This window comes from Dasypus novemcinctus, chromosome 4 (genome assembly GCF_030445035.2).
Source record: "Dasypus novemcinctus isolate mDasNov1 chromosome 4, mDasNov1.1.hap2, whole genome shotgun sequence".
NCBI classification, from domain to species: domain Eukaryota; kingdom Metazoa; phylum Chordata; class Mammalia; order Cingulata; family Dasypodidae; genus Dasypus; species Dasypus novemcinctus.
The window spans coordinates 73,174,770-73,200,037 of NC_080676.1; the positions used below are offsets into that span (position 1 = coordinate 73,174,770).

The 25,268-nt window shown below is 39.5% G+C and overlaps 2 protein-coding genes across 8 annotated transcripts in view; both read left to right on the forward strand.

The window, feature by feature from the left end:
- Positions 1–7,902, forward strand: part of DYNLT2B (dynein light chain Tctex-type 2B) — a 40,517-nt gene extending 32,615 nt beyond the window's left edge. For 4 of the 5 annotated variants that reach the window (XR_009185527.2, XR_011648655.1, XM_058295614.2 and 1 more), the window contains 2 exons: positions 4,655–4,718; positions 7,761–7,902. Coding sequence is in view for 3 of the 5 variants with exons in the window: in XM_058295614.2 (XP_058151597.1) it covers positions 4,655–4,718; positions 7,761–7,808 (112 nt within the window). In the remaining 2 variants the exon portion in view is untranslated. Of the gene's footprint in view, positions 1–4,654; positions 4,719–7,565; positions 7,607–7,760 lie in introns of all 5 variants that reach the window. The other variant, XM_058295615.2, reaches the window with a different exon arrangement.
- A 94-nt stretch (positions 7,903–7,996) lies between these two features.
- The window catches only part of PCYT1A (phosphate cytidylyltransferase 1A, choline), a 54,557-nt gene continuing 37,285 nt past the window's right edge, over positions 7,997–25,268 (forward strand). The window contains exons 1-2 of one of the 3 annotated variants that reach the window (XM_004465858.5): positions 9,598–9,715; positions 10,663–10,799. Coding sequence is in view for 1 of the 3 variants with exons in the window: in XM_023590983.2 (XP_023446751.1) it covers positions 9,464–9,715 (252 nt within the window). In the remaining 2 variants the exon portion in view is untranslated. Of the gene's footprint in view, positions 9,716–10,662; positions 10,800–25,268 lie in introns of all 3 variants that reach the window. The other 2 variants (XM_023590983.2, XM_004465857.5) reach the window with 2 other exon arrangements.

A 25,268-nucleotide genomic window follows, 5' to 3' on the forward strand; every position in this document is an offset into this window, starting at 1 on the left:
GCTGCCTCAGCTCTCTGTGTGTGCAGTACCACTTCTGGGCAGGCGGCGCTTTTTTTGCGCAGGGTGGCTCTCCTTGTGGGGCACAATCCTTGCGTGTGGGGCTCCCTATGCAGGGGACACCCCTGTGTGGCACGGTACTCCTTGCGCGCATCAGTACTGTGCATGGATGGGCCAGCTCACCACACAGGTCAGGAGGCCCTGGGTTTGAACCCTGGACCTCCCATATGGTAGGAGTATGCTTTACCAGTTGAGACAAATCTGCTTCCCACAATTAACATCTTAAAGTAATAGCAACCTAATTAAACTAGTACCAGCCTTGTTTCAGTAGTATACAATTCTCTACTCCGAAATATCTCCATCCCTCCCCTCTTATATTGTTATTGCCTCACATTACATCTTTACACATTGTATGCCCATTAATAGAGATTTAAAATATTATTTACTCAATTGCCTTTTGCGTTATATGCAGGAGGTCAAAGCAGTTACAAACCAAAAGTACAATAATACAGTGCCTTTGTAGTTACTTTTACCAATGTCCTTTTTTCTTAAGGCTTTGAGTTGATGTCTGGTGTCCTTTTATTTCAGCCTAAAGGACATCCTTTAGCATTTCTTGTAGGGCAGGTCTTCTGGTAATGAACACTTTCAGCTTTTGTTTATCTGTAAATGTCTTAATTTCGCCTTCATTTTCAAAAGATAGTTTTGCCAGATATGGAATTCTTGATTGGCAGTTTTTTTTCTTTAAGGACTTTAAATATGCCATCTCACTATCTTCTCATCTCCATAACTTTTGGTAAGAAATCCACTGTTAATCTTATTGGGGGAGGGCAGTCCTTTGTATGTGACAAGTCACTTCTTGCTGAAATTTCTTTGGATTTTAAAAAAAGTTTTATGAGGCATCAAGGATTGAACCTGGGACTTTGTACATGGGAAGCAGGCACTCAACCAACTGAGCTACACCTGTTCCCCAGGGGATTTTAAATTTTCACTATAATGGGTCTTGGTGTAGCTCTCTTATAGTCTATTCTGCTTGGAGTTTGTTGAGCTTCTTGGGTGTGTATATTCATGTCCTTCATCAGATTTAGGAGGTTCTTTCTTCAAATACTTTTCTGCCGCTTTTGCTCTCTCTTGTCCTTTTGGGACTCCAGTGATGCATATGTTGGTACACTTGATGGTGTCCCACAGGTCCCTCAGGCTCTACTAATTTTTTTTCATTACCATTTCTTTCCCCACTTCACATTGGATAATTTCAGTTGTCTTGTCTTCAAGTTAAGTGATCCTTTCTTCTGCCTGTTCAAATCTGCTGTTGAATTGGTCAAGTGAGTTTTTCATTTCAGTTACTATACTTTGCAGTTCCAAAATTTCAATTGGTTCCTTTTTATAATTTTATAACCCAACTCCTTATTTTCTCAGACATTGTTTTCCTAGTTTCCTTTAGTTCTTTATATATGGATTTCTATAGCTCAATGAACATATTTAAAAGTTGATTTAAAGTCTTTGACTAATAGTTCCAATGTATGTGTCAGGAATGGTTTTTGGCAATTTTTTTTCCCTGTGAATGGGCCATCATTTCCTGTTTCTTTGTGTGTTTTATCATTTTTTTGTTGTTGTTGAGAACTTGAAATTCTGAGTATCATGTTATAACTCTGGAAATCTAGTTCTCCCACTCCTCTGGGATTGCTATGTTTTTGTTGTTGTTGAGAATAGGAACCATCAATTTGTGACTTTTTCAAACTATTTTTGCTCCCAAAAAGGTAAAGGAAAGAGAAAAGAAAGAAAAAAAGTACTGCCTCTTTAAGACTCCTCTGCTGTTTTTGCCTGAGGAGGGGTGGAACAATGACTGCCCTCAGAACTGCACTTCTTCCCCAGTGATCTGAAGTAGCTGATCAAAAGCAGTGATCAGCGATCAGAGCACACCTTGGGATTTTGGAAGATGAGGCTCTTATAGCTCACCCTGGCACCAGCATGCTACATGAGGAGGTTGGGCTGCCACCATGCAGCTGTGGAACGGGACTGGCAGCTGCTGTACAGAGGGTGAAATGTAGCCACTTTGTCCATGTCTTCCCTGGATGCCACACAGTGTTTCACTAGATGCCACAGTTTCAAAGTAGTTGATTCAGACAGTTCAATGGTTTTGTTGGAGGGACTAATTCCTGGAGGCTCCTACTTTACCACCTTCCCACAATCTTCTAATATATATATATTTCTCTTATGACATATATCTCTTATGACCCAGGTGTCTGGTATGACCCAGATGACCCAGGTTTATCTTGTACATTTCCAGCCCTAGAACAGAAGTTGACCATTTTTCTAGGGATCCCTTTTTACTTTTATTAGGGAATGGGTAAAAGGACAACAATTTGAAGGCAAGGATTGTGTTTTTTGCATCTTTGTATCATTTGCACTTAGCACTTTTCCTCATACATAGTAGATACTCAAGTGTTTGTTGAATAAAACTAAAAAAATTTTTTATTTAAAGATACTTAGATTACATAAATGTTACATAAAAAATATGGGGGATTCCCACATGCCCTGCTCCCCACATCGCCCCACACTTTCCCACATTAACAACATCCCTTATTAGTGTGGTACATTCATTGCAACTGATGAACACATTTGGAGCATTGCCGCTAAGCATGGATTACAGTTTACCTTGTAGTTTACACTCTCTTCCACACAATTTTGTAAGTTATGACAAGATATATAATGGCCTGAATCTGGCATTGCAGTGTCATTCAGGACAATTCCAAAATCTCAAAAATGCCCCTGGATTATACCTGTTTTTCCCTGTCCCTCCCCTCAGAACCTTTAGTAGCCACTGCCTTCACATCAGTGAAGTTTTTTCCATTTTTAGAATCTCAATGAGTCTGTAGGAATAAGTTTTTAATATTCATGCCTTCCCTTGGTTTTACTCAGCTTAAGTACCACTTCTTTCATCAAATCTTTTTAACTTTTGCTCCTCTCTAATATCTCTAAATTTCTGTACCTCTTCTATGGGTTTAATTTAAGTATTGTACCTCTTGGAGGCTTTACAAAATTCATTTTAATCCTGATAACATATAAATATAGCATATCCATTATCTTATTTTGGCATGTGTTAATTTTTTCACCTGATTATATTGGGAATTGTTTGAGGACAGGGGCCAGGTTTTAATCTTTCTGGATATATAGTAGTTGCTAGAAAAATACTTGTTGATAGATCAGTTAAGCAGATTAACTTGATTTCATATTGTTACTGCTGCAGCTTAGAAAGAGGTGAAACTTTCTTGATTTAAGAGTTGTGAAATATTAGATTGGGAGAACTCTTCTATAGAAAAACAATTTTTTAAAATAACAAAAATATGAACCAAAAAATACTGTATATGTTTATCTTTCTCTGTTGGCTTGAAGCTGAATTGCCTGGGTTCAAAACCAAGCTTTTTCACTGACCAGTTACATGATCTTGGACAAGTTTAATTTCTATGGCCATTTGTCTACATATTTATTAAATAGGTATAATAATAGTACCTACCATCATAGGATTAAATGAGTAAATATATGGAAAGTACTCAGACAGTGTCTAGTACAAAGTAAGCACTCAATAATATTAATGACAATGAATCATACATTTAATTAAAATTTTCACCTAACATATTGTGAACAACTTTTCCTGTTCTTGAAGTTTTTTTTTTGTAAAACATTTATTTTTAATGACTGATAGAATTTCATTGCCAGGGAATACTATAATTTCATTTACCAATCCAGTACTAGTGGGCATTTAAGTTGCTTTTTTTTTTTTTTTTTAGGTACCGAGACCTGGGATTAAACCCCAGACCTTATATGTGGGAAGCGGGCACTCAGCCACTGAGCCACATTGGCTCCCCTGAATTGGTCCCTTTGTTTGTTTGCTTGTTTTTTTAAGAGGTACTGGGGACTGAACCCAGGACCTCCCGTGTGGGAAGCAGGCGCTCAACTGCTTGAGCCATATCCATTCCTTAGGTTGCTTTCATTTTGACTAACCTTTTTCCCTACCCAAAAATTGGGGAGAGGAAAATTCAGAATGTAGCAAAGTGTAGCAAAGAATGGCTAATTTAAAAATTCCGAGGTTGCATAGCATCTTTTAAAGATAACAGTGGATTTAGAATTAATTAGGATATTGATTTCTAGTTCAGATTTCTCCTTGCTTTTCTGGAGCTTTATAAAATGATCAGGTTGGACTAAATAATCTCTTGGGTCCTTTTCAGACCTGCCTTCTTACATCTTTGTGCAAGAATCAAGCCTGTTTCAGTCATAAGCCTTAGATGTTAATTTCCTCTAAAAGTCATACACAAATATCTTAGTCATAGTAATCTACAATAGAGCTTCCCTTCCAGAGTACCAGAGACTTCAAGATATTGAACCCTTTAGCCCTCAAAGGCAGCCAAGGAGGGTCAGAGGCTGCTAGAATTCATGGACTGGTCACCTCCAGCTGCAAGCAGCCTAACCAATGATTACATTCCCTTTCATTTTATCTGGTGTACTCTACTGTGCAAATATGATTTTTCTCTGTGTCAACCTGTGAAAAAAGTTGGGAAGCACTGCTCTATAACATTGTATCAAGGAAAACTTTTGTTCATGGCAGGTATGTGTAGTTCAGATCCTTGTTAATGTTGCTGATAACTCCTCTTTGACTTTTTAGCATGGCTGCTCGCTGTTTCTGGGATGCTGACACAGATAACTACACTCATGATGTTTTCATGAATGTAAGTTTATTTGGACTCTTTTTTTTCCTTCTAAGGAAATTATGCATTTCAAATCAAGTTACTTAATATTTGCTAACATGTGAGGACTCCTGAGTTTTAGACATTTATTTTAGAGTCTTTTTGGGTGAGATGATTTTAGTGTTATTTTTGTGTTATAATATGAAAGCAGAGATCTTGTGTGCTGATTATAGGCAAGTAGATCCACAGCAGATGATGTAAATCTTCACAGTTTTGAATTTGGGTATAGCATATTATTTCGTGCTAATAGACATATAGTACTTTGCTAAGCTGCAAAGAAATTTGGATGGCAGGGATTTCATGAGCAAAAATGATTTTCCTTTCAATAATACTTTACTTTATCTCAAGGCCATTTCTAAAAACTGAGCAAAAATAAAGAGGAATTCTTAAAAAGAGGTTTCATGTAAACATTGGTAAGTTATTACTACAGATGTTTTATGTATTTAATCCTATGTATTTTATATGCTCCCAGAAATGATCCTATCCTCCATCCAGGTGTTCGTAGGTTATAAATTAGGAGAATTAGAATTAAAGTTGAGTAAAACAGAAACTGGATTAAGTGAATTAGGAGAGAGGGGTTCATTTCTACTTCTGCCACTTTCTAACTGAATGGGTTTAGGTAAGCCATTGGACTTTTCTGGGTCTCAGCTTGCCTCAGTAACATCAGGAAACTGTAAAAGGTCTTTCCAAGGACCAGCTGTGGCTGCCTAAGAATAATCTGGAGAATTTATTTAAATTATAGGTATCTACTCAATATATAATATATAATGTAAAAAATATATATCTAAAATATAGAATCTACTCAAGTAGATTCTGATCTAATAAGCTAGGGTTGGATCAGTGAATCAGAGTTTTTAAAAAGTTGCCCAAATGATTCTGCTGAATTCCCAGGTTTAGAAGCTACGTGTTTAAATCACCGTAGGGTAACTTTTAGTTCTAAAATTCTGTAGTCTTTACCAAAGTTTCATTTTATATTCCACTACCCTAGGAATCAAGGTCTGAACAGTGGGAATTACTGTGGGAATTATCAGTTCTCTTTTGGGGAAGGGTCAAGCTGAGATTTTTCTGCTTCTTCCTTAAAAATGCTTATTTCCCTTAGTTATTTTACAATACAGTTCATTCATTCAACAAATATTTCTGAGCTCCTATTATATTCTAATCTCTGTACTTAAAGTTTTAGGAATAAATGATGAATAAGACAGACCTAGTCTCTGCATTCAGAGAGTTTATAAATCCAGTGGGAGGTAGACAATACTCAATGAATAGATAGGTAATTAAAATTTTTAGTGATTAATTATTACTTTTAATAAGGATTATCAGAATTGGGTTTTGGAGCACAGGATTGGTGAGGTAGATGGCTAAAAATAGCTTTTTTTTTTTTTAAAGATTTATTTCCCTCCCACCCCCCACCCCAGTTGTCTGTTCTCTGTGTCCATTTGCTGTGTGTTCTTCTTTTTGTCCGCTTCTATTGTTGTCAGCAGGACGCGAATCTGTGTTTCTTTTTGTTGCGTCATTTGCTGTGTCAGCTCTCCGTGTGTACAGTGACATTCCTGGGCAGGCTGCACTTTCTTTCGCGCTGGGCGGCTCTCCTTACGGGGCACACTCCTTTCGCGAGGAGCTCCCCTACCTGGGGGACATCCCTGCATGGCAGGGCACTCCTTGCACGCAGCAGCATGGGCCAGCAGCACATGGGTCAAGGAGGCCCGGGGTTTGAACTGCAGATCTCCCATGTGGTATAGAAGGTCGCCCTATCCACTGGGCCAAGTCCGCTTCCCTAAAAATAGCTTTTGAAAGCCCAATTTAGGTTGCCGTATGTAGTTTGTTGAGTTGTTTAATATTTAGGTTTCATTTCCAGAACTTAATGCATTTCATTTGGGATGAGGAAATGACACCAGCGAAGTGAAATATATGATATTGAGCAGATTATTTTTGTGGATTACTGGGGTTCAGTTTGCTGGCGCACACTGGCAGGCACTGTAGAAAAGCACTATACAACATGTGTCCACAGACCAGTGCCAGTTTGTGAACTGTTTGTTACAGGTCTACAGCAAGATAAGTATATAAATTGAGTGTAAAGGTTTAGAAACTTTTATAGCAATTTGACAAAGTAATTTTATGTCCATGGAATCTATTAGTAAGTTTGGGCTATATCTGTATGCTTTTTAAAAAAAATTTCATGTTCCTAGTAATTATTTTTTATTGTGTTTAACAAAAGTATCAGTCTATGAAGAAATTGGAAATTAAAAAACAAAAACACAGTTCTTCACTACACATAGCACTGTTACAGAACACAGCTCAGAGTTATCCCACCATGGAGCTAGGGAACTGGGTTGGCCAAAGATTTTTATTTTTGGCTAATAATCAGGTTGATTTACCTTAGCTCAGATTTGAGCTCAGATTGATTTTCTCCCCTTACTACAAGGCTGGATCTGAGGTTCATGGATCAGGAGTTGCTGAAGCAGGTGGAACTCTTATAATAAGAACCTAAAAGTATTTTAACAAGTTTAACTGGGATCTGGAAATCATTTCGTGATTCTGAGCTAAACAATGAACAAATGAATTTTATCAACTGAGAACAGATACCCAGAGACCATTTGCCCTTACCCAGAGTTTATGACAAGGTGCTTGTTATTTTTATTTTCAGGTATAATACAGAATAGTTCTTGGGCTGCGTAATGCTTTTTAAACTCCATGAAGCGCAAAGTTTCATACATTATTTCTATGATAAGTAAGGAAAATGAAAATAATTATTTTGTGAAAATGCATTGATTAGTTTGCATTTTATTTCTGTATTCAGAAAATCTAATTCTTTATTCATCTTACCTTTAGGGAGCAATTTTGTAGTTATCCTCAAGCAAGCAACTTAATAGGTACACTCTGCAAACCCTTTGTTTCTTAAAGAAGAAAAATTTGATAAAGATATGGGATGGTGGTAATTTCCATTGCCTCTGTTGCCCCTATGCCCTCATTATTACTAACATTCTGAATTTCTGTGTGTATGTTTTCTTCTCTCTTTTTTTTTAGGACAGTTTATTCTGTGTTGTCGCAGCATTTGGCGGTTTCTACTATTGAATCTTTGAAAAGCTTGGAAAAGATATGACCATGAAGAAATATGAAGTTTTTTTTATATTGTTAAATATCTAGACAAAATAAAGATAAATTGGCAGTTGTGTTTTAGGCCTTATATTTTTAATGTTTTGATTTTTGTTATAATTTGTTCTTATTACATTTGGAAAGTAGAGAAAAAGGTAGGGGAAAATCCGTAATTCAATTGTTCAAACATAGTCAACTGTAAATAATTTGGTATATTTTATACCAGTACTTTTTTATTTGGAGGATTTAAAAAATATCATATATGCAATTTTGTATCCTGATTTTTCACTTCTTACAATGTCATAAGCAGTTTTTATGTCAATTTATTTGCATGATGATTTTCATAAGGACAATTTAACAACTATTCCATTGGATTATACCATTGGTTCTTTTTGAAGGATATTTATTTTTCCATTTTCATTTTGGGGGATATTTATGATTTTTCACTATTACCAATAACACTGACAGTTATTTGTTTATTTTTAGGAGGTACTGGGAACTGAACCCAGGACCTTGTACGTGGGAAGCAAGGGCTCAGTCACTGACCTACACCAACTTGCCGAGATAAATTTGTGTGTAAAGTTTCCGGCTCTCCACATTTTGAATTGCTGCTTTTATTTTCCACCCAAGTGTTTTTGTTCAGTTGTCACCCAACTCCTTACACAGCTCATTAGCTTAAAAACCTGCCCATCTTCTCCAGGGTCTGAGAATTTACAAGCTGTGTGTGAAGGTTAGCCCTACTTAAGAATCTGAGATTCCTATGTTGGTTACTATTTAAACTCCCACAGTCTTTGTAGTAACTTTAGAGTTCCTGTCGTTTTCTCCAGCTACTTGACCTTATTTGGGGAACCTCAGTCTATCAGCATGTTCAAATAAATACTTATTCAAAAGGAAAGGGGTCAGGATTTAATTCCTTTTTCTCCTTTGAGGCTCATCAGCAGATGTACTTGTTTACCCCAAACACTTTGTTCTCAACCACTAGTAAGTCAAACACCTAGACAAAACAATAATAACGAATAAATAAATGAAAAAGTCCTCTTATATCCTTCTTCCTTATTAACATTTTGTACCTACTTTCGTTACATCTACAGAATCAAAAGGGACTCCTCCAAAGGTTCATTCTAGCAAAAGAAAAGTTTTTCCTACCTAGACACACTGCTTACGTGTGATTCCCTACCGGTGACTTCCCTAGAACCCACTCTTGCTTTAGCCTTCAGTTGATTTCTAGGGATTTGGGGGGACGGGGGGATGACAACGACACCAATATGGGACAGAAATAATAGGAAGAGTTCGGGCCAGCCACAGGTTTTCACAGGATATGATTGGGGCACGTGAATTCTCTGCATCACCTAGTAGAAAAGTTGTCGTAGTGGTAAAGCATTCGCGTTCGGGGGCCTGGGCGAACTACATAGTGAATGCTACGGCGCAAGTTCCTGCCGCAGCGCTAGGAGCTAGGGATTCAACAAAGAAGGACGTAGACGGAGAGGTCGGCCTGCAGGGAACCTAGCCCTGCTCTGGGCAGTACAAGAGAGCCGCCGGATTAACGCTTCTTGACTGCCAGCTAGCATGTGTGACTTGTTTCACATGGGTTTCGGGCTGAGACTGACCCTAAGCCCTTTCTCCACCTGCCTCTGATGTTTTTAACTCTGCTGTTCGATCCCCGGAGTCTCTGGAGGCGGAACTACTGTGTCAGGGGTCGTGGTTTTCAGGGAAACGCCGTGGACGGATTGACAAGAGAGCGGGCAGAAGGCGGGACTTCCGGCCTGCTGTTCCGTCAGCTGCCTTTCCCGGGCGTCTCCCCGCAACCTCCTCTACTTCCCTTGTCCGTGACGCGGCTCCTGACAGAAATCCGACCGAACAGGGCCACCCAGGAGAGTGAGTTGCCGGTAAGGACTCAATGTATTCATATCCTTGCTGCTCTGCTTGAGAGGAGGCTGTGGGGCTGGAACCTCGAGAGGACTGTGACTGGGGGAAGAGTGGGTTAGTGACAGCGAGCAGAGTGTGAGGCAGGGGCTGTGAGGCTACTGTGACCGAGGGGCAGTGACATTGAGGGGACTGTGACCGAGGCGTCGTTGCCTGCGAGGGGTCTCCCGCCAAGCAGCAGTGAATGCAAGGGTACTCTGATCTCGGAGAGCATGAGGCAGAGGCTGCGAGGGTACTCTTCTGACCGAGAAAGTAAGAGGCAGTGACTGCGAGGAGACTGCGTGGCCAAGGGACAATGACTTCAAGGACATTGATCGATGGATAGTGACTGTAAGGGGACTCCAACCTAAGGGAACACGAAGTAGCGGCAGCGAGGGCACTGTGACTGAGGAGCAATGACTTTGAGGGGCTGACTTGGAGAAGAGTGAGGTGTCAGTGACTGGGAGTGGTGCTAAGGGATTGTGATCGGACATTGGGTATGATTGAGTGACTGTGACTGGGCAAAGAAGGTCTCTAGTGGAAAGATCACTGGTCTAGGACTTGACAGACCTGGGTTTAATTTCACAGGCAAACTTCTTGTGTCTGGGAAACTTACCTCACCGCTAAACTAGTTTCTTTATCAGCTAATGGGAACTTTGGACCAGATTAATGTTTTCCGAACTATGGCTCCCATCCTATTATTGGGTTGTGATATCAATTTCGTGATGGCACATGATGTTTCTAAAAAATAGAAATTATCAGTGTGTTCACATATTAAGTGTAAGTATAGTTTCATGAAACTTTTTTGTTATTTTTTATGAGAATATAATGTAAAATGGATTTCATACATCTTAAAATGTATGAGGTAAAAATTAGTAAAAAAAAATAAAACAAAAACATTCAACCAGATCATATTTGAATCTTCTTTCAGGTCTAGAATGTAATGATTCTATGACTAGGAGATTATTTGGATATACGGAGATGCAATGCAGAAGACTGGGCTGGTGCCAGGGACACAGACTCTATCAGATTGACTTACCTGGAGATGGCTTCCTGAATGTAATTGAGGTGACTGGTTTTTACTGAGGGATGAAACTCAGGATCTCAGTTTGGGAACGAGAATTTATATTGAAATATGGACAGTGATATTTATAGAAGTAAGGAGAATATAAGTATTTGTGGCAGGAGGAACTGCTGAAAACAGACACTAAAGAGGGGACGCTTTGAGTAGGGTAGAAACAAGGCTTGGGAAGGGATCTGAGGATAGAGAAAACATTCTGCCAAGAGTCAAATGGAAATGGAGAGATATGACCTTTATAGTCCTTTTCAATCTCGAAATTCAGTGACTATGTAAGTACAGAGAATTGTTAGTAAAAAGGTATTAACTGCGAATGGGATTTGGTACAGTAATAGTGGTAAACAGATGGTGATCATCATGGGGAAGAAAGGTGGACAAAGGAATGACTATGGAAACATTAATAGTGATGACTAGAATAGCACATGGGGGAGGCTTTAATGTAATTATCCAGTCCAGTGATTTGTGCACTAGAGGCCAAGACTGACATACTGGGAATACCAAGTTGTGGGTAAATCAGATGATGTTTTAGTTGCTGGGTTTATTTTCCTGCTTATTCCCTTTCATGAAAGTTGTTAGTGATGCAGATGAAATGAAGTAAAGTGAATTTTATTATTTCCTCTGCTCTGACAGCCCTCTGTAGAAGATGCTACTCATTGTACCATCAAGAACTTTTTAAAAAGAGCTAGTAGGAGGTTAGGGTCATTTTAACTTAACAGGTACTATATTAATCTGATAAACTCACCCCTTCTCCCTAACACATACACTTTGTGATAGGGGAAGCAAGTTCAGAAAGGTCCTCAAAAGAGAATGAATTGGAAATGGTAGGGGATTAGTCTTTATTTAGCTAAAAAAAAATGGCTCATTACACCATTTCCTAGAACATTAAGTGTTTACTTGGCTTACATTCTACATACTAAAAACTACTCAAGGAGGTCTTTCTAAAACAATATAGGGGAGCGGATTTGGGTCAACTGATAGAGCATCCGCCTATCACATGGGAGGTCCAGGGTTCAAACCCAGGACCTCCTGACCCGTGGGATGAGTTGGGCCCCGTGCAGTGCTGATGCGCACAAGGAGTTCCCTGCCACGCAGGAGTGTCTCCTGCGTAGGGGAGCCCCACGCACAGGGAGTGTGCCCTGTAAGGAGAGCCGCCCCACGTGAAAAAAGAGCAGCCTGCCAGGAGTGGCACCGCACACAGAGCTGAGGCAGTAGGGTGATGCAACAAAAAAGAAACACAGATTCCCAGTGCTGCTGACAAGAATACAAGCAGACACAGAAGAACACACAGCAAATGGACAGAGAGAGCAGACAACTTGGTGGGGGTGGGGGGAAGAGGGGAGAGAAATAAATCTTTAACAAAAAAAAAAAACAACAGAAACCAGAATATATGCTTCGATGTAAATGACCATAGAAGAGAAAACTTAGGCTTGGGGATTGTAGCACTACCTCTGAGGTCCTTTGTGTTTGTAAATGGAATGATCCTGTTTGACCTGGCCTGCTTTGCAAATTCCCTTTGAAAACCAGTATAATGGCTTGATCAATAAAGAATGAGCTTCCTCCCCTCCCCAAGCCTGCGATTTCTCCTCCCATAAACAGGTGTGGTTTTATTTTTCTTGGGGACCTCCACTTTGAATATGTTACCCTTAAGGATAGTGACCTTAAGGTCAGTTAGAGCTTTGGATTCAGAACTCCTAAGTCACTTTATCTGATGTTAACATTTATTCATTCTGACTATGGGAAGAATTACTGCTTTCTCTTGTTTTGGATTTTTCTAACCATAGTAGAGGTTAACCTTTTCTGGTTAAGCAGCTTTTTGAAAATCTGAAATATATGTATACTTACTAAAATTTGTATATAGTGTCATGGAGTTTGTAAACCATCAGACCTCATCCATGGATTCCCTAGGTAGCTGTCTAGTGAGACATATTTAAGTACTGATGGTAAATCCTCACAAAAAAGGCAAGAATATTAATTTGATATTGTTATTAATGATGGGTAATGACAAAATACCTACTAATAGAAATTTTCTTATATAGACATACTTTTCTTTCCAAGTATTTTTATAACTGAAGCCAGATCTGAAGCCAGATCTTTTGACTTTTCTACTAATGGAAATAATTATTCCTTCTGAATCAAACAGAAATAGGGTTCTCTAATATCAAAGTTTATATTATTGTGAAATATATTGGGAAGAATGAATTCTTCTAAAAGTCATTATCTTTTTTTTTGGATTTTTTCCAGTTAAAGATAGCCTTGGGTCAAAGTACTTCTCAGTCATCTCTGGACTATGAGAATTATTTTTTGACGAAGATTATGGTCACTTTTATACCTTTGACATTATCCACATCACTCATGTTAGAAAAACAGTATGACTTAGAGAGGGAGAGTGTGAGGAAATCAGGGCTTTAGGCTCAACCCTCCTGTTTATCTGTGGGGTAACTTCAGGCATTTAGTCCTTTGACCTGTTTTTTAAGCTTAAACCTTTATGTTCCAGCTTTTCTTTATAGTCCTAAACATCTCTTTTCATACTATTCCTGTTAAATAGGTACCTGGACATGTGTTATTAGCATGATTTGTTTTGTTAATGCATTATGATTTGTGGAAAAATTTAAATCCTAATTCCTTTCTTTTATAGTTTAGTGAGTAAACTCAGGGAATATACATTTTTACAGTATATGCCAATATATGCCAGTGCTCTACTCCAGAAGGAAAAAAACTCAGTCTCTAATAATATTTGGTACTTTGAAGTTCATTTACATACGTTAACTAATTAATGGAGATAAATGAATTGCCTATTTTTTTACTATTTGCTAACAAGATTAGTAGATAGATGTTTAGCAGGGTTTGTTTTTGGGGGGGCGGGGTATCTTTTCCTCCTTTTTTCCCCTTTCTTTTGGTAACTCTTATTTTTTTTAAATTTTTATTATTCATTTATTTATTTATTTAATTCCCCTCCCCTCCCCCGGTTGTCTGTTTTCTGTGTCTTTTTGCTGCGTCTTGTTTCTTTGTCCGCTTCTGTTGTCGTCAGCGGCAGGGGAAGTGTGGGCGGCGCCATTCCTCGGCAGGCTGCTCCCTCCTTCGCGCTGGGCGGCTCTCCTTACGGGTGCACTCCTTGTGCGTGGGGCTCCCCTACACGGGGGACACCCCTGTGTGGCACGGCACTCCTTGCGCGCATCAGCACTGCGCATGGGCCAGCTCCACCCGGGTCAAGGAGGCCCGGGGCTTGAACCGCGGGCCTCCCATGTGGTAGACGGACGCCCTAACCACTGGGCCAAAGTCCGTTTCCCTTTTTTTTTTTAAGATTTATTTATTTATTCTCCCCCCCACACCCATCCCGGTTGTCTGTTCTGTGTGTCTGTTTGCTATATCATCTTCTTTGTCCACTTCTGTTGTTGTCAGCGGCAAAGGAATCTGTGTCTCTTCTTGTTGCGTCATCTTGTTGTGTCAGCTCTCCGTGTGGATGGTGCCATTCTTAGACAGGCTGCACTTTCTTTTGCGCTGGGCGGCTCTCCTTATGGGGCACACTCCTTGCACGTGGGGCTCCCCTACGCGGGGGACACCCCTGCATGGCAGGGCACTCCTTGTGTGCATCAGCACTGTGCATGGGCCAGCTCCACATGGGTCGAGGAGGCCCAGGGTTTGAACCATGGACCTCCCATGTGGTAGATGGATGCCCTAACCACTCTTATAATCATAAATTGAAAGTTATATTACTTAGAGGCTTTCTATGTTTAGGCTAGGATAGCTGCCAGTGAGCCTGGGGAACCCATGGATGTGCTGGTCTGGTGGTATATCCCAGTCACAACTATTTGCAAACCAATTTTCAAGTGAGGGCTGCTAAAAATAGTGACATGGTCTTTGCTATCTATTAGAGAACAAAATGAGTATATGGTGCTTAACAGAAGACAGAGGTAGATTTTTATCTGTAGAGAATTACCTTAGATATAATTACATTTGCTTATTTTTTTTGGCCCTTGAGCTGAGTTCTTAATCTTTTGTGCCTTAGACTCCATTGACAACATGGTCAAACTATGTGGATCCCTGTCTTCATTTGTCAAAGTCTGCCAATGAAATAATACAAGAAATGAGTTGGCTTTTATAAAAGGAGTTTATTTGGGGTAAAAGCTTACAGTTCTGAGGCTGAGAAAATGTACAAATCAAGGCATCATCAGAGATACTTTTTTTTTTGGTCTTTATTTTTTTAATGTTACATTAAAAAAATATGAGGCCCCACTCCTCCCCCCATAACAACAACCTCCTCCATCGTCATGAGACATTCGTTGCACTTGGTGAATACATCTCTGAGCATCACTGCACCTCATGGTCAGTGGTCCACACCATAGCTTACACTCTCAGAAATACTTTCTAACCAAAGTTCGGCTGCTAGCAGATCTTGGAGTCCTGTGACATTGTGAGGCAAGATGATGGATCTGCCAGTCTCTCTCCTTTCTCTTCAAACTCATCTGTGGGCAATCAGGCATCTCTCCCTTGTTCTCACCTCTTGGGGCTTCTCTGTCTTTCTGCAGCTGTAGGCAAACCTGGAGTCCTTTCTCTCACATGGTAGGGTCAAAATGGGAAGCTGGCACTCAACCACTGAGTACATCCATTCCCCAATGAGAGTTGGTTTTTTCATTTGTTTGTTTTTAGGAGGTACCAGGGATTGAACCCAGGACCTCATACATGTGAAGCAGGCATTCAACCACTTGAGCTATATCTGCTCCCCTACAGTAATTTTTAAATGGTGATGGGTTTAAGTGATATTTCATGGAATTTGCAACAACTGTAATGTGGTGAAGATATCCATGATTTCTATTGGTGACATAGTTGTAAGTATTGCTACTATTACTGTTGTGGCCGATATTCATAATTGAAGAAAATAGGATTTGTCAGAGGTTAGCAAAATTAAAAAGAATTTTTTTTCCAGACCAAGTTCACAGTCTCCCTGAATCTTATCCATAAAACCCACCTTAAAGATAAAAGTTCCATAATCCCCTCTAGGAATAGCAGAATCTAAACACAGGGTTCACTCAATGAATCTTCTAGAGAATAGTGGAAGAGTGAAAGTGTTCAACTACAAGTACTATTGTAAGTATCCCATGTGGTTTTTAGGATAATCTCTTTCCTGAACTATGCTGTGTGGCCAGGATAAAGAATAAGCTATGTTTTACTCCAGTGCCTAACCTAGAGTCTGTCACAGGGCATCTGCCCGCTCAGTGTTTGTTGAATTAGGGTTTCTGTGAAGAGATTAGAGGAACAAGATCAAGTTCAAAGATAAGATCTTACATGTGGCAGTTTTCTAGCCTTGAATGTTGAGGAATATTGACTCTGGTTTAAAAAACATATCTGTCAGTGCATATCATGTTGTTAAATTCATTTTTACATTTAGAAGTTTTAAAATTAGAGTTTCTTTTGACTTATTCCATATACTGTGGAGGTGTATATAACCCTCAGTAGTCCAGTATAAGTTATTTCTTGAAATTTTTCTACTCCTAGCCCTGTTCCCCATTGTAGAACCATTTGCATATTCTACGTAGGATTTTGCCACCAAATTATTGATAAAACTGGTCCTACCTTCATCTAGGACTAGAGATGGCAAACTTTTTCTATAAATGGCCAGATAGTAAATATCTGGGTTTTTTTTAGATTTATTTCTCTCTCCTTCCACCCTTCCCCACTTGTCTGCTCTCTTCTGTCCATTCGCTGTGTGTTCTTCTGTGACCGCTTCTATCCTTATCAGTGGCACCGAGAATCTGTGTTTCTTTTTGTTGCGTCATCTTGCTGTGGCAGCTCTCCGTGTATGTGGCGCCATTTTTGGGCAGGCTGCGCTTTCTTTCGCGTTGGGCGGCTCTCCTTATGGGGCACGCTCTTTGCACGTGGGGCTCCCCTACGCAGGGACACCCCTGCGTGGCACGGCACTCCTTGCATGCATCAGCACTGCTCATGGGCCAGCTCTCCATGGGTCAAGGAGGCCCAGGGTTTGAACCACAGACTTCCCATGGGGTAGGCGGAAGCCCTACCATTGGGCCAAGTCCGCTTCCCCAGATAGTAAATATTTTAGGCTTTGCAGGCCATACCATATCTGTTACACCTACTCTACTCTGCTGTTGTAGCACAAAAGCAGTCATAGATAATATGTCAAGAATAAGTGTGACTGTGTTCCAGTAAAACTTTATTTATAAATACTGGTAGTGGGCCATTTTTGGCCTGCCAGCTGTAGTTTGCTGACCCCTAATTTAGTTGTTTCTGGAGTCCAAATACTCCTTTCCCCTTTAGGTTAGCCATATTCTCCCACAGACTTCAAAGGCCTTTATACAAGGAGGTAATACCACTGCACAGTTCTGTATGGAAAGGACTGTATTTACAGCAGATGACATGATTAATGCCAAGAGTATTAAATGGACATTAACCTTGGAGTTTACAGAGCTTTCCTCTTAGAACACCACTTTATTAAGCTCCACAATTGTGGAAGCTGGTAAGAATCCCAAATATGAAATATGCCTATTCACTCAGCTTTGGAATTGGGTCTTGGTGAGCCAGTGGAAAAATAACTAAGTATAGGGTTTTATTGAGGAAGATGGAGGAAAACAGGTATAGAATGCAAAGGAAAAGTCTTTATCTTCCCTTTTTACAGATAGTTCCCTGTAGTAATCAGGCAAGTTTGAATTAGATTTTTGAACCTTGAAGAGTATAAGTGAGTGATTGTAGCTTGTTACTGTTTATGTTGTTGTGTAGCTTAGGAAGAAGAGTCTTCTTCTTTCTCTTTGGGTTGCTTACTAGATCTACTAGCAATAAGAAGGTAGAATAGAGGGGGTTGTATGGGAGTTCCTAAAACTGCTTTTGTAAGAGCCTTTCATTTTTAAGACTGACAAGTGTATGCATGTCAGTGCTCAGATTTTGTCTCTCTTGGGACATACTTATTGCAAAATGCTTGACTTACTATCCCCTTACCTGACCTCCCATGCATATTTTCCATTCTTCTCTGTACTTCCCTAGTAGCAAAGCATGTAGGCAGGCATCTCTTATAACATTGAAGAACAAGGCAAGCGGTGTGTACTGTGAAGTGAGTCAACAGAAATGGAGCCAGATTTTGTGAAACTGAGTAAAACAGGCACAGATACTACATTCTATATCTTGAAAGTACTTTGAAGACACTGATGCACTTAGTAGTCAGGCGGGGGTAGCGATGTGGGCAGTTATGATCCTATTTCAAACCCATGTTTGAATGGGGAATTTGGATGACTAAGATAAGGTGAGTTATCTAGGGACTGAATAGGCAGCAGTATTGAAAGATCACATGCCACAAATGCTGCATTCTGGCTATCATCCCACTTTGTCTATCTTTTACTATAGTTATTTTGAAATTTTCTGGAGGGTATACCACTAAGGAAACAGGAAGTCTTGGCCCACCCTAGTAGGGATCTTGAGGGAGGCTCTATATTCTGTATCCAAGTAATTTTCATTCTGGTTTAGCCCAGCCTATAATTAATGTAGGTACTGTGACTGGAAGTCAGGAACCATCTGCAAAGCATTAGGCAATGCCTGCTACCTCCTCATACATATCCCCTTCCTACCTCCCATTTTGACCTCCTACTTTATTGGCTCTAAGGAGGTACCATCAGTTCCTAACCTTATTGCACACTGGACAAAAAAGATAATAAGACAATCTGTGTGTCAGTATGCATGTTTTGCCCCCTTAAATGTGGATATTTAAAGCCACCTTTCCCAGGGCCATCCCTCTCCCTTTACATGAGTGATGTTGGTTGATTGCAAATGTACACTTACTGTAAACAAATAGTCTGAGAACTATTGTTCCTCTCGTGGAGGTTTCTGGGTAATTGTGAATGTTTAAAAGTGGTATGGTTTTAGGTACAGCTCAGTTTCAGTACAATGAACTAAAAAGCCAACATGATATTAGGATATATTTACTATCCTTGGTATAGCCTCACTGCCTACCATTCCTTTCCTTGATACTTCTTCAGTGGCAAACTTGATAAATCCAGGCAGACATCTCTTGGAGCATTAGGAAAATGAGTAATCTTTACATTATTCTAAACTAATTATTAAATTATTCTATGTGCTTTGGTAGTATATGAGTTAATAGATGTGAGGGAACATGGAAATGGTGTAAGAGAGCCAGTAAAAACTAAAAAACTTGGGAGACCTTGTTAGGAATTAGTGACAGCTTGTTCTTAGAGTTAATCCATTCCTGTGGATATTGACCTATTTTGATTGGGTTACTTGAGTTTAGGGCCTTTTGATTAGATTACTTCAGTAAGGCCTGGCCTAGGGTGGTCTTAATCCTCTTACTGGAGTCCTTTAAAAATGGGATGAATACAGGTAGAGAGAAAGAAACATGGAAGCAGGAAGCTAAAGGCAAGAAAACCCAGGGAAGAAGGGAGAGCCCAGCAGATGCTGCCATGTACCTTGCCTTGAGATAGAAGAGTACAGGATCACTGGCAGCCAGTCTCTGGAGAGAAAGCATTGCCTGATGGTGCTGTGATTGGGACATTTTCATAGCCCCAGAATTGAAGCTTGCAAGCAAATAAATGCCATTGTAAAAGCCAACCCATTTCTGGCATATTGCATTTTGGCTGCCTAGGAAACAAAAACAGTATTGAATCCTGTCCTCCATGAAAGACATGTTCAAGTCCTAACTCTGGGCCAATGGGTATGAACCCATTTGTAAATAGGACCTTTGAAAATGTTCTTATTTAAAGGTATGGACTTATTTATAAATACACGGTGAACAGAGCATTGCCATCATAAAAATGCTACAGACTTTTGAGAAATGTGGCCTTGCTGACACCCTGATTTTAGACTTCTGGCCTTCAAAACCATGAGACAATAAATTCTTATTGTTTAAACCAACTAGTATGTGGTATTTGTCATAGCAGCCCTGGCAAACTAAGACAGACCTATAAAGCCAAAATTTTAAAAATTAGTAGGAGATCTGGAGGAAAGGCACGAGGGATAATCTCTATAATCTAAAATTTTTAGGGTTATTATTATGGAATGTCTGTGACCTTGATGTTTTTTCATCTCCATTTAACAAATCTCCACTTAAATATTATAAGCAGATAAGAAAAAAATATATTTTTTGACAGGATGGGGGTTTTGTTGTACCACCTTTGTCAATTTTTAAAATCTTCTCAGAGAACCAGCTTTTGCTCTGTTAAATTTCTCTAGTATTTTTTAAAAATTCTCAATTTCATTTAATTCTGTTCAAATCTTTATTTCCTTCCTTCTGTCTCTTGTTTTTTACTTCCTCCAGGTATGCAGTTAGGTCTTTAACTTTAGCTCTTTCTTTTTTTATTTATATTTTTTGGTGTCTAGTTTATGTATTACCTTAAAAAAATTATACTAAATGGTAGTATCCCTTTTAGGCATAATGAATGACTTAGAAAAATTTAAAGTTCCTTTGCCATGTGGTTTTTAAAAAAATATTTTAAACAAATCAATGTTATTGATACATATTAATCATAAAAATGTATCCAAAGTGTACAGTCAGTGGTATTTGGTATAATCACATAGTTGTGCATTCATCACTTCAGTCATTATTAGAGCATTTTCAGTATTTCAATAATAATAAAAGTAAACAAAACAGGCAAATAAACAAGAAAAGTCTTCACCTCTCAATCTCTCTGTTTCCTCTGCTGTACATAGATGCTATTTCTGGCTATTCTTGCACAGTTATTTATTTACTAAGCAGTTTTATTGAGGTATATTCACATACCATACGATCTATCCAAACTGTATAATCAGTGACAATCAAAATATCTCGCATTCATTACCATGAAAAATATAAAACCATTTCATTACTCCAAAAAGAAAAACTCCACACCCCTTAGCATGCCTTCCCCAGCACTACATAACCACTAATTTCATTTTTATAAATTGATTTATATTTATATTTTATATAAATGGAATGATACAATATGTTATACAATATATTTAGTTCATAGTGCAAACATACAGGATTTATCCCTTTGTGTCTGGCTTGCTTCACTAAACATAATGTCCTCCAGTTTCATCCATATTGTTATTTTTTTTTTTTAAGATTTATTTTTATTTATTTCCCCTTCCCCCCCCCACCCCAGTTGTCTGCTCTCTGTGTCCATTCGCTGTGTGTTCTTCTGTGACCACTTCTATCCTTGCCAGCGGCACCGGGAATCTGTCTCTCTTTTTGTTGTGTCATCTTGCTACATCAGCTCTCCGTGTGCACAGCACCACTCCTCGGCAGGCTGGACTTTCTTTCGCGCTGGGAGGCTCTCCTTACGGGGTGCACTCCTTGTGCGTGGGGCTCCCCTACACGGGGGACAACCCTGCATGGCACAGCACTCTTTGCGCACATCAGCACTGCATGTGGGCCAGCTCCACATGGGTCAAGGAGGCCCTGGGTTTGAACCGTGGACCTCCCATGTGGTAGACAGATGCCCTATCCATTGGGCCAAGTCTGCTTCCCTGTCATATATTTTGTGACTTCATTTCTTCTTACAGCTGCTTAATATTCCATCATGTGAATATACCACAGTTTGTTCATCCATTCATCGGTTGATGGACACCTGGATGTTTCCATCTTTTGGCAATCACGAATAATGCCACTGTGAACATCAGTGTACAGATGTCTATTCATGTCCCTGCTCTCAGTTATTCTGGGTATATATCCAGTAGTGGTACGCAGGGTCATGTGGCAAATCTATATTCAACTTCTTTAGAAACTGCCAAACAGTCCTCCACGGGAGCTGTACCATTCTGCATTCCCACCAAAGTGAATAAGTGTTCCTATCTCTCCACATCCTCTCCAACACTTGTAAGTCTCTGTCTTTTTAACAGAATATCATCTGATAGCACTACGTGTGGGCCAGCTCACCACATGGGTCAGGAGGCCCTGTGTTTGAACCCTGGACCTCCCATGTGGTAGGTGGATGCTCTAACAGTTGAGCCAAATTCGCTTTCCTCTAGTGTATTTTTAATTTCTTGCATTCTGCCTTTCATCACCATAAGGTCTGTTATCTTTTTATGTAAGTTTGCAATTTCTTCTGTATGTTCCTTCAGTAACTTTTTAATGTCCTTTGTCTCTTCCTTTATTGCATTCAGGTGATTAAGGATATTTGTTTGGACATCCTTGATTAATTGTTTCATGTTCTGTGTCTCTTCCTGCTTTTTAGTTTATTCACTAGACTGGGCCATGTCTTCTCATTTCTTAGTTTATGACTTAAAGTTTTTTTGCTGATGTTTAGGCATTTATCTTGATGGGCTTATTCAGTTGGTTAGTTTCTCTTTCTAGTCTAGGGTTTTATTTTTGTTTGGTTCAAGGTCTGGTGTCTTCTCCATTATTAGCTTTGCTTTCTATGTTGATTCATCTTCTGAAAGGCTATGATATGGGACAAGTTGCAGACTTTTACTCTGTTCCTCCATGGGACAGAACCAGTTTTAGTGGGTTGAAACTTCCAGAAAGCAGGTTTCATCTAATCGTGATGAATAACTTTTTATAGTTATTACATTGTCATAATGTTAGTCTGTTTGTCAAAATGGGTTTCTTATGAGAGTGAGCTTCCTATACCTGAAAATATTTGAATACACTTTTAAAAATTACTATTCAGTTCTGAGAAGCTATAGGCAATAGCTTCTCCAGCCAAACCTTTAGCTTTCCTAAACTCTAAGATCATTGATAATGCTTTCAGATAAAATATCTGAAATAGTATCTTTTCTATCGTTAAGAAATACCAATGATCATTGGTATTCGAAACACATAGCTATTCTCTTCTTCATTCATTTGTCCTATAATTAATATCTGGAGCAAAGGTATTGAGAAGAAAACACTTTCTAAAATCGTTCAGCTTCAGTTTCCCCTTTGACTTTTGAGACATTTGCCCATTTCTAGTCTCTTTGACTTTTTTTGGTCCTCAGTGATTTCTCAGAAATCAGTGCTGACTCAGACTGTACCAGTAGGTTCTTTCAACAGATAGTATGAAGCAGTTTTTAAGCAGATTTGCTCAAAAAAGCAGACTGCGACTGTGGGCTTATCAGGGGAATCTTACTCAAAATCTCATAGTTTATTTAGTAACTGGCATCAAGATCTATTACCACAGATGTTTATTACAATCTTATGTCTCTGAAGTAGGTCAGAATGCCTTTATACATACTGCTTTTCTTGAGCTTTTTTCTGAAGCACAGTGCTGTCTCTAATGAAAACCTCTGCTTGAATGTTCTTGTATGCCAAAATACAAGTATTTTGAGGTAATCCATTCCCTTTTCAGATAAGTCTCATCCCTAAAAAAGGTTTTATTGTGTTTCGTTAAAATTTGTGTGGAGCTGGGAAGCGGACTTGGCCCAGTGGTTAGGGCATCCGTCTACCACATGGGAGGTCCACGGTTCAAACCCCAGCCCTCCTTGACCCATGTGGAGCTGGCCCATGTGCAGTGCTGATGCACACAAAGAGTGCCATGCCACACCGGGGTGTCCCCCATGTAGGGGAGCCCCACATGCAAGGAGTGCGCCCCGTAAGGAGAGCCGCCCAGCGCCAAAGAAAGTCCATCCTGCCTAAGAGTGGGGCCGCCCACACAGAGAGCTGACACAAGATGATGCAACAAAAAGAAACACAGATTCCCCTGCCACTGACAACAACAGAAGCGGACAAAGAAGAAGATGCAGCAAATAGACACAGAGAACAGACAACCAGGGTGGGGTGGGGAGAAGGGGAGAGAAAAAAAAAATTTGTGTGGAGCAAATGTAGCTCAAGTGGTTGAATGCCTGATTCCCATGTACCAGGTCCTGGGTTTGATCCCCAGTACCACCTAAAAACAAACGAAAAATACTACCTCTTGTTGGGGAGCAGATGTAGCTCAGTGGTTGAGTGCCTGCTTCCCATGTACAAGGTCCTGGGTTCAATTCACATTACATCCTAAAAAAAGTTTGTGTTTCAGCATCTTCCACCAGTGAAAAGCATATTTCATAATTTACCATACTTCTACTTTAAAAGTGTGGGCTTTTTTTAAATTTTTAATTTAATTTTCCCTTTTTTAAAGATACATAGATCACAAAAAATATTACATTAAAAATATAAGAGGTTCCCATATACCCCACCCCTCACCCCCCAAAAGTGTAGTTTTAATCATAGAGATCATAGGGGAAAAACTTGCTAAAATAATTTTGAATCTAGGGGGTACACAGAAGACAGGCTTTAAGACAGATGGTGATAATTACTACTAAATAGTAATAGTATTTATTAAGCATTTACTGGATACCAGACGCTGAGTTAAGGCTTTACATGGATTATCATATTTAAACCTCATTTCATAGGTCATGTAGCTAAGGCTTAGAGAGGTTAAGGAATTTGACTTAAGTTCTCAGGGCTAATAAGTGCTAAAGATGGAATTCATACTTAGTAATCTGGTTTTAGGGCCCATCTTCTTAATCGCTACTGTATGCAAATAGGGTAAGGCTTAAGATTTTTACATTTCTCAAAATGGAGCATAGGTTAAAAAATACTAAGAAACATACCTTAGACATTTGATTAGAGGCACATGGAGAGATCTTGTTGAAGAATGTATATACTCAACTGAAACATTTTAGTACTACTGTTATTTACAAAGGGCTTTATAACATGTTAATATAATAATGGTCACCCTGATTCTTTTTCACTTTGGCTTTAAATAGTCAGACAGCTCCTTTCTCTTACCTTGAGTTCCATTGTGATATTTTAAAAATATGTTGAGTCATAACTTTGTGTGTGATTTTTTAATCTCCTGGAATAGATTCAGTAGCACAAGGTCTAGAGAGCCCAGGTATCATTTGACTTTAAAATATCTTTGATAAATTTTGCTTTTTTCTAATATGATTATATTCACCAAGTGTTTAGCTGGTTGGGTCATATGACAAGATGGTACAGTACTTCAAGAAGTAAGCAGTAGGGAAGCAGATGTGGCTACTGTGATAGAGCTTCTGCCTACTGTATAGAAGACCTGGGTTTGATCCCTGGGGCCTCCTGGTGAAAAAGAAGAAAGGAAAGCGTGCTCATGCAGCTAGCCAGTGCCTGTGCAAGTGCCTGCATGGTGAACCAGTGTGCAAGTGCCTGTGTGTAGAGCGCAAGTGCCTGTGCGGTGAGCCAGTGCCTGCATGAGTGCTCATGTGGTGAGCCAGCACCTATGCAAGTGTGTCACACAGCAAGATGATGATGCAATGAGAGAGACAAGGGGAGAGTCAAGGCGAAGCACAGTAGAAACTAGGAACTGAGGTGGCACAATTGACAGGAAACCTCTCTCCACATCAGGAGTCTCCAGGCTCAAATCCTGGTGAATCCTAGAGGAGAGAAAATGAGAAGACAACACAGCAAAAACAACAGGAGGAGGGGAAGAGGGAAAAATAAAATAAACCTTTAAAAAAAAACATAAAAAAAAAAAGTAAGCAGTTATAAGGCAAAGCACTATTGGGGTGGGAGGGAGGGATGGATTACAGAG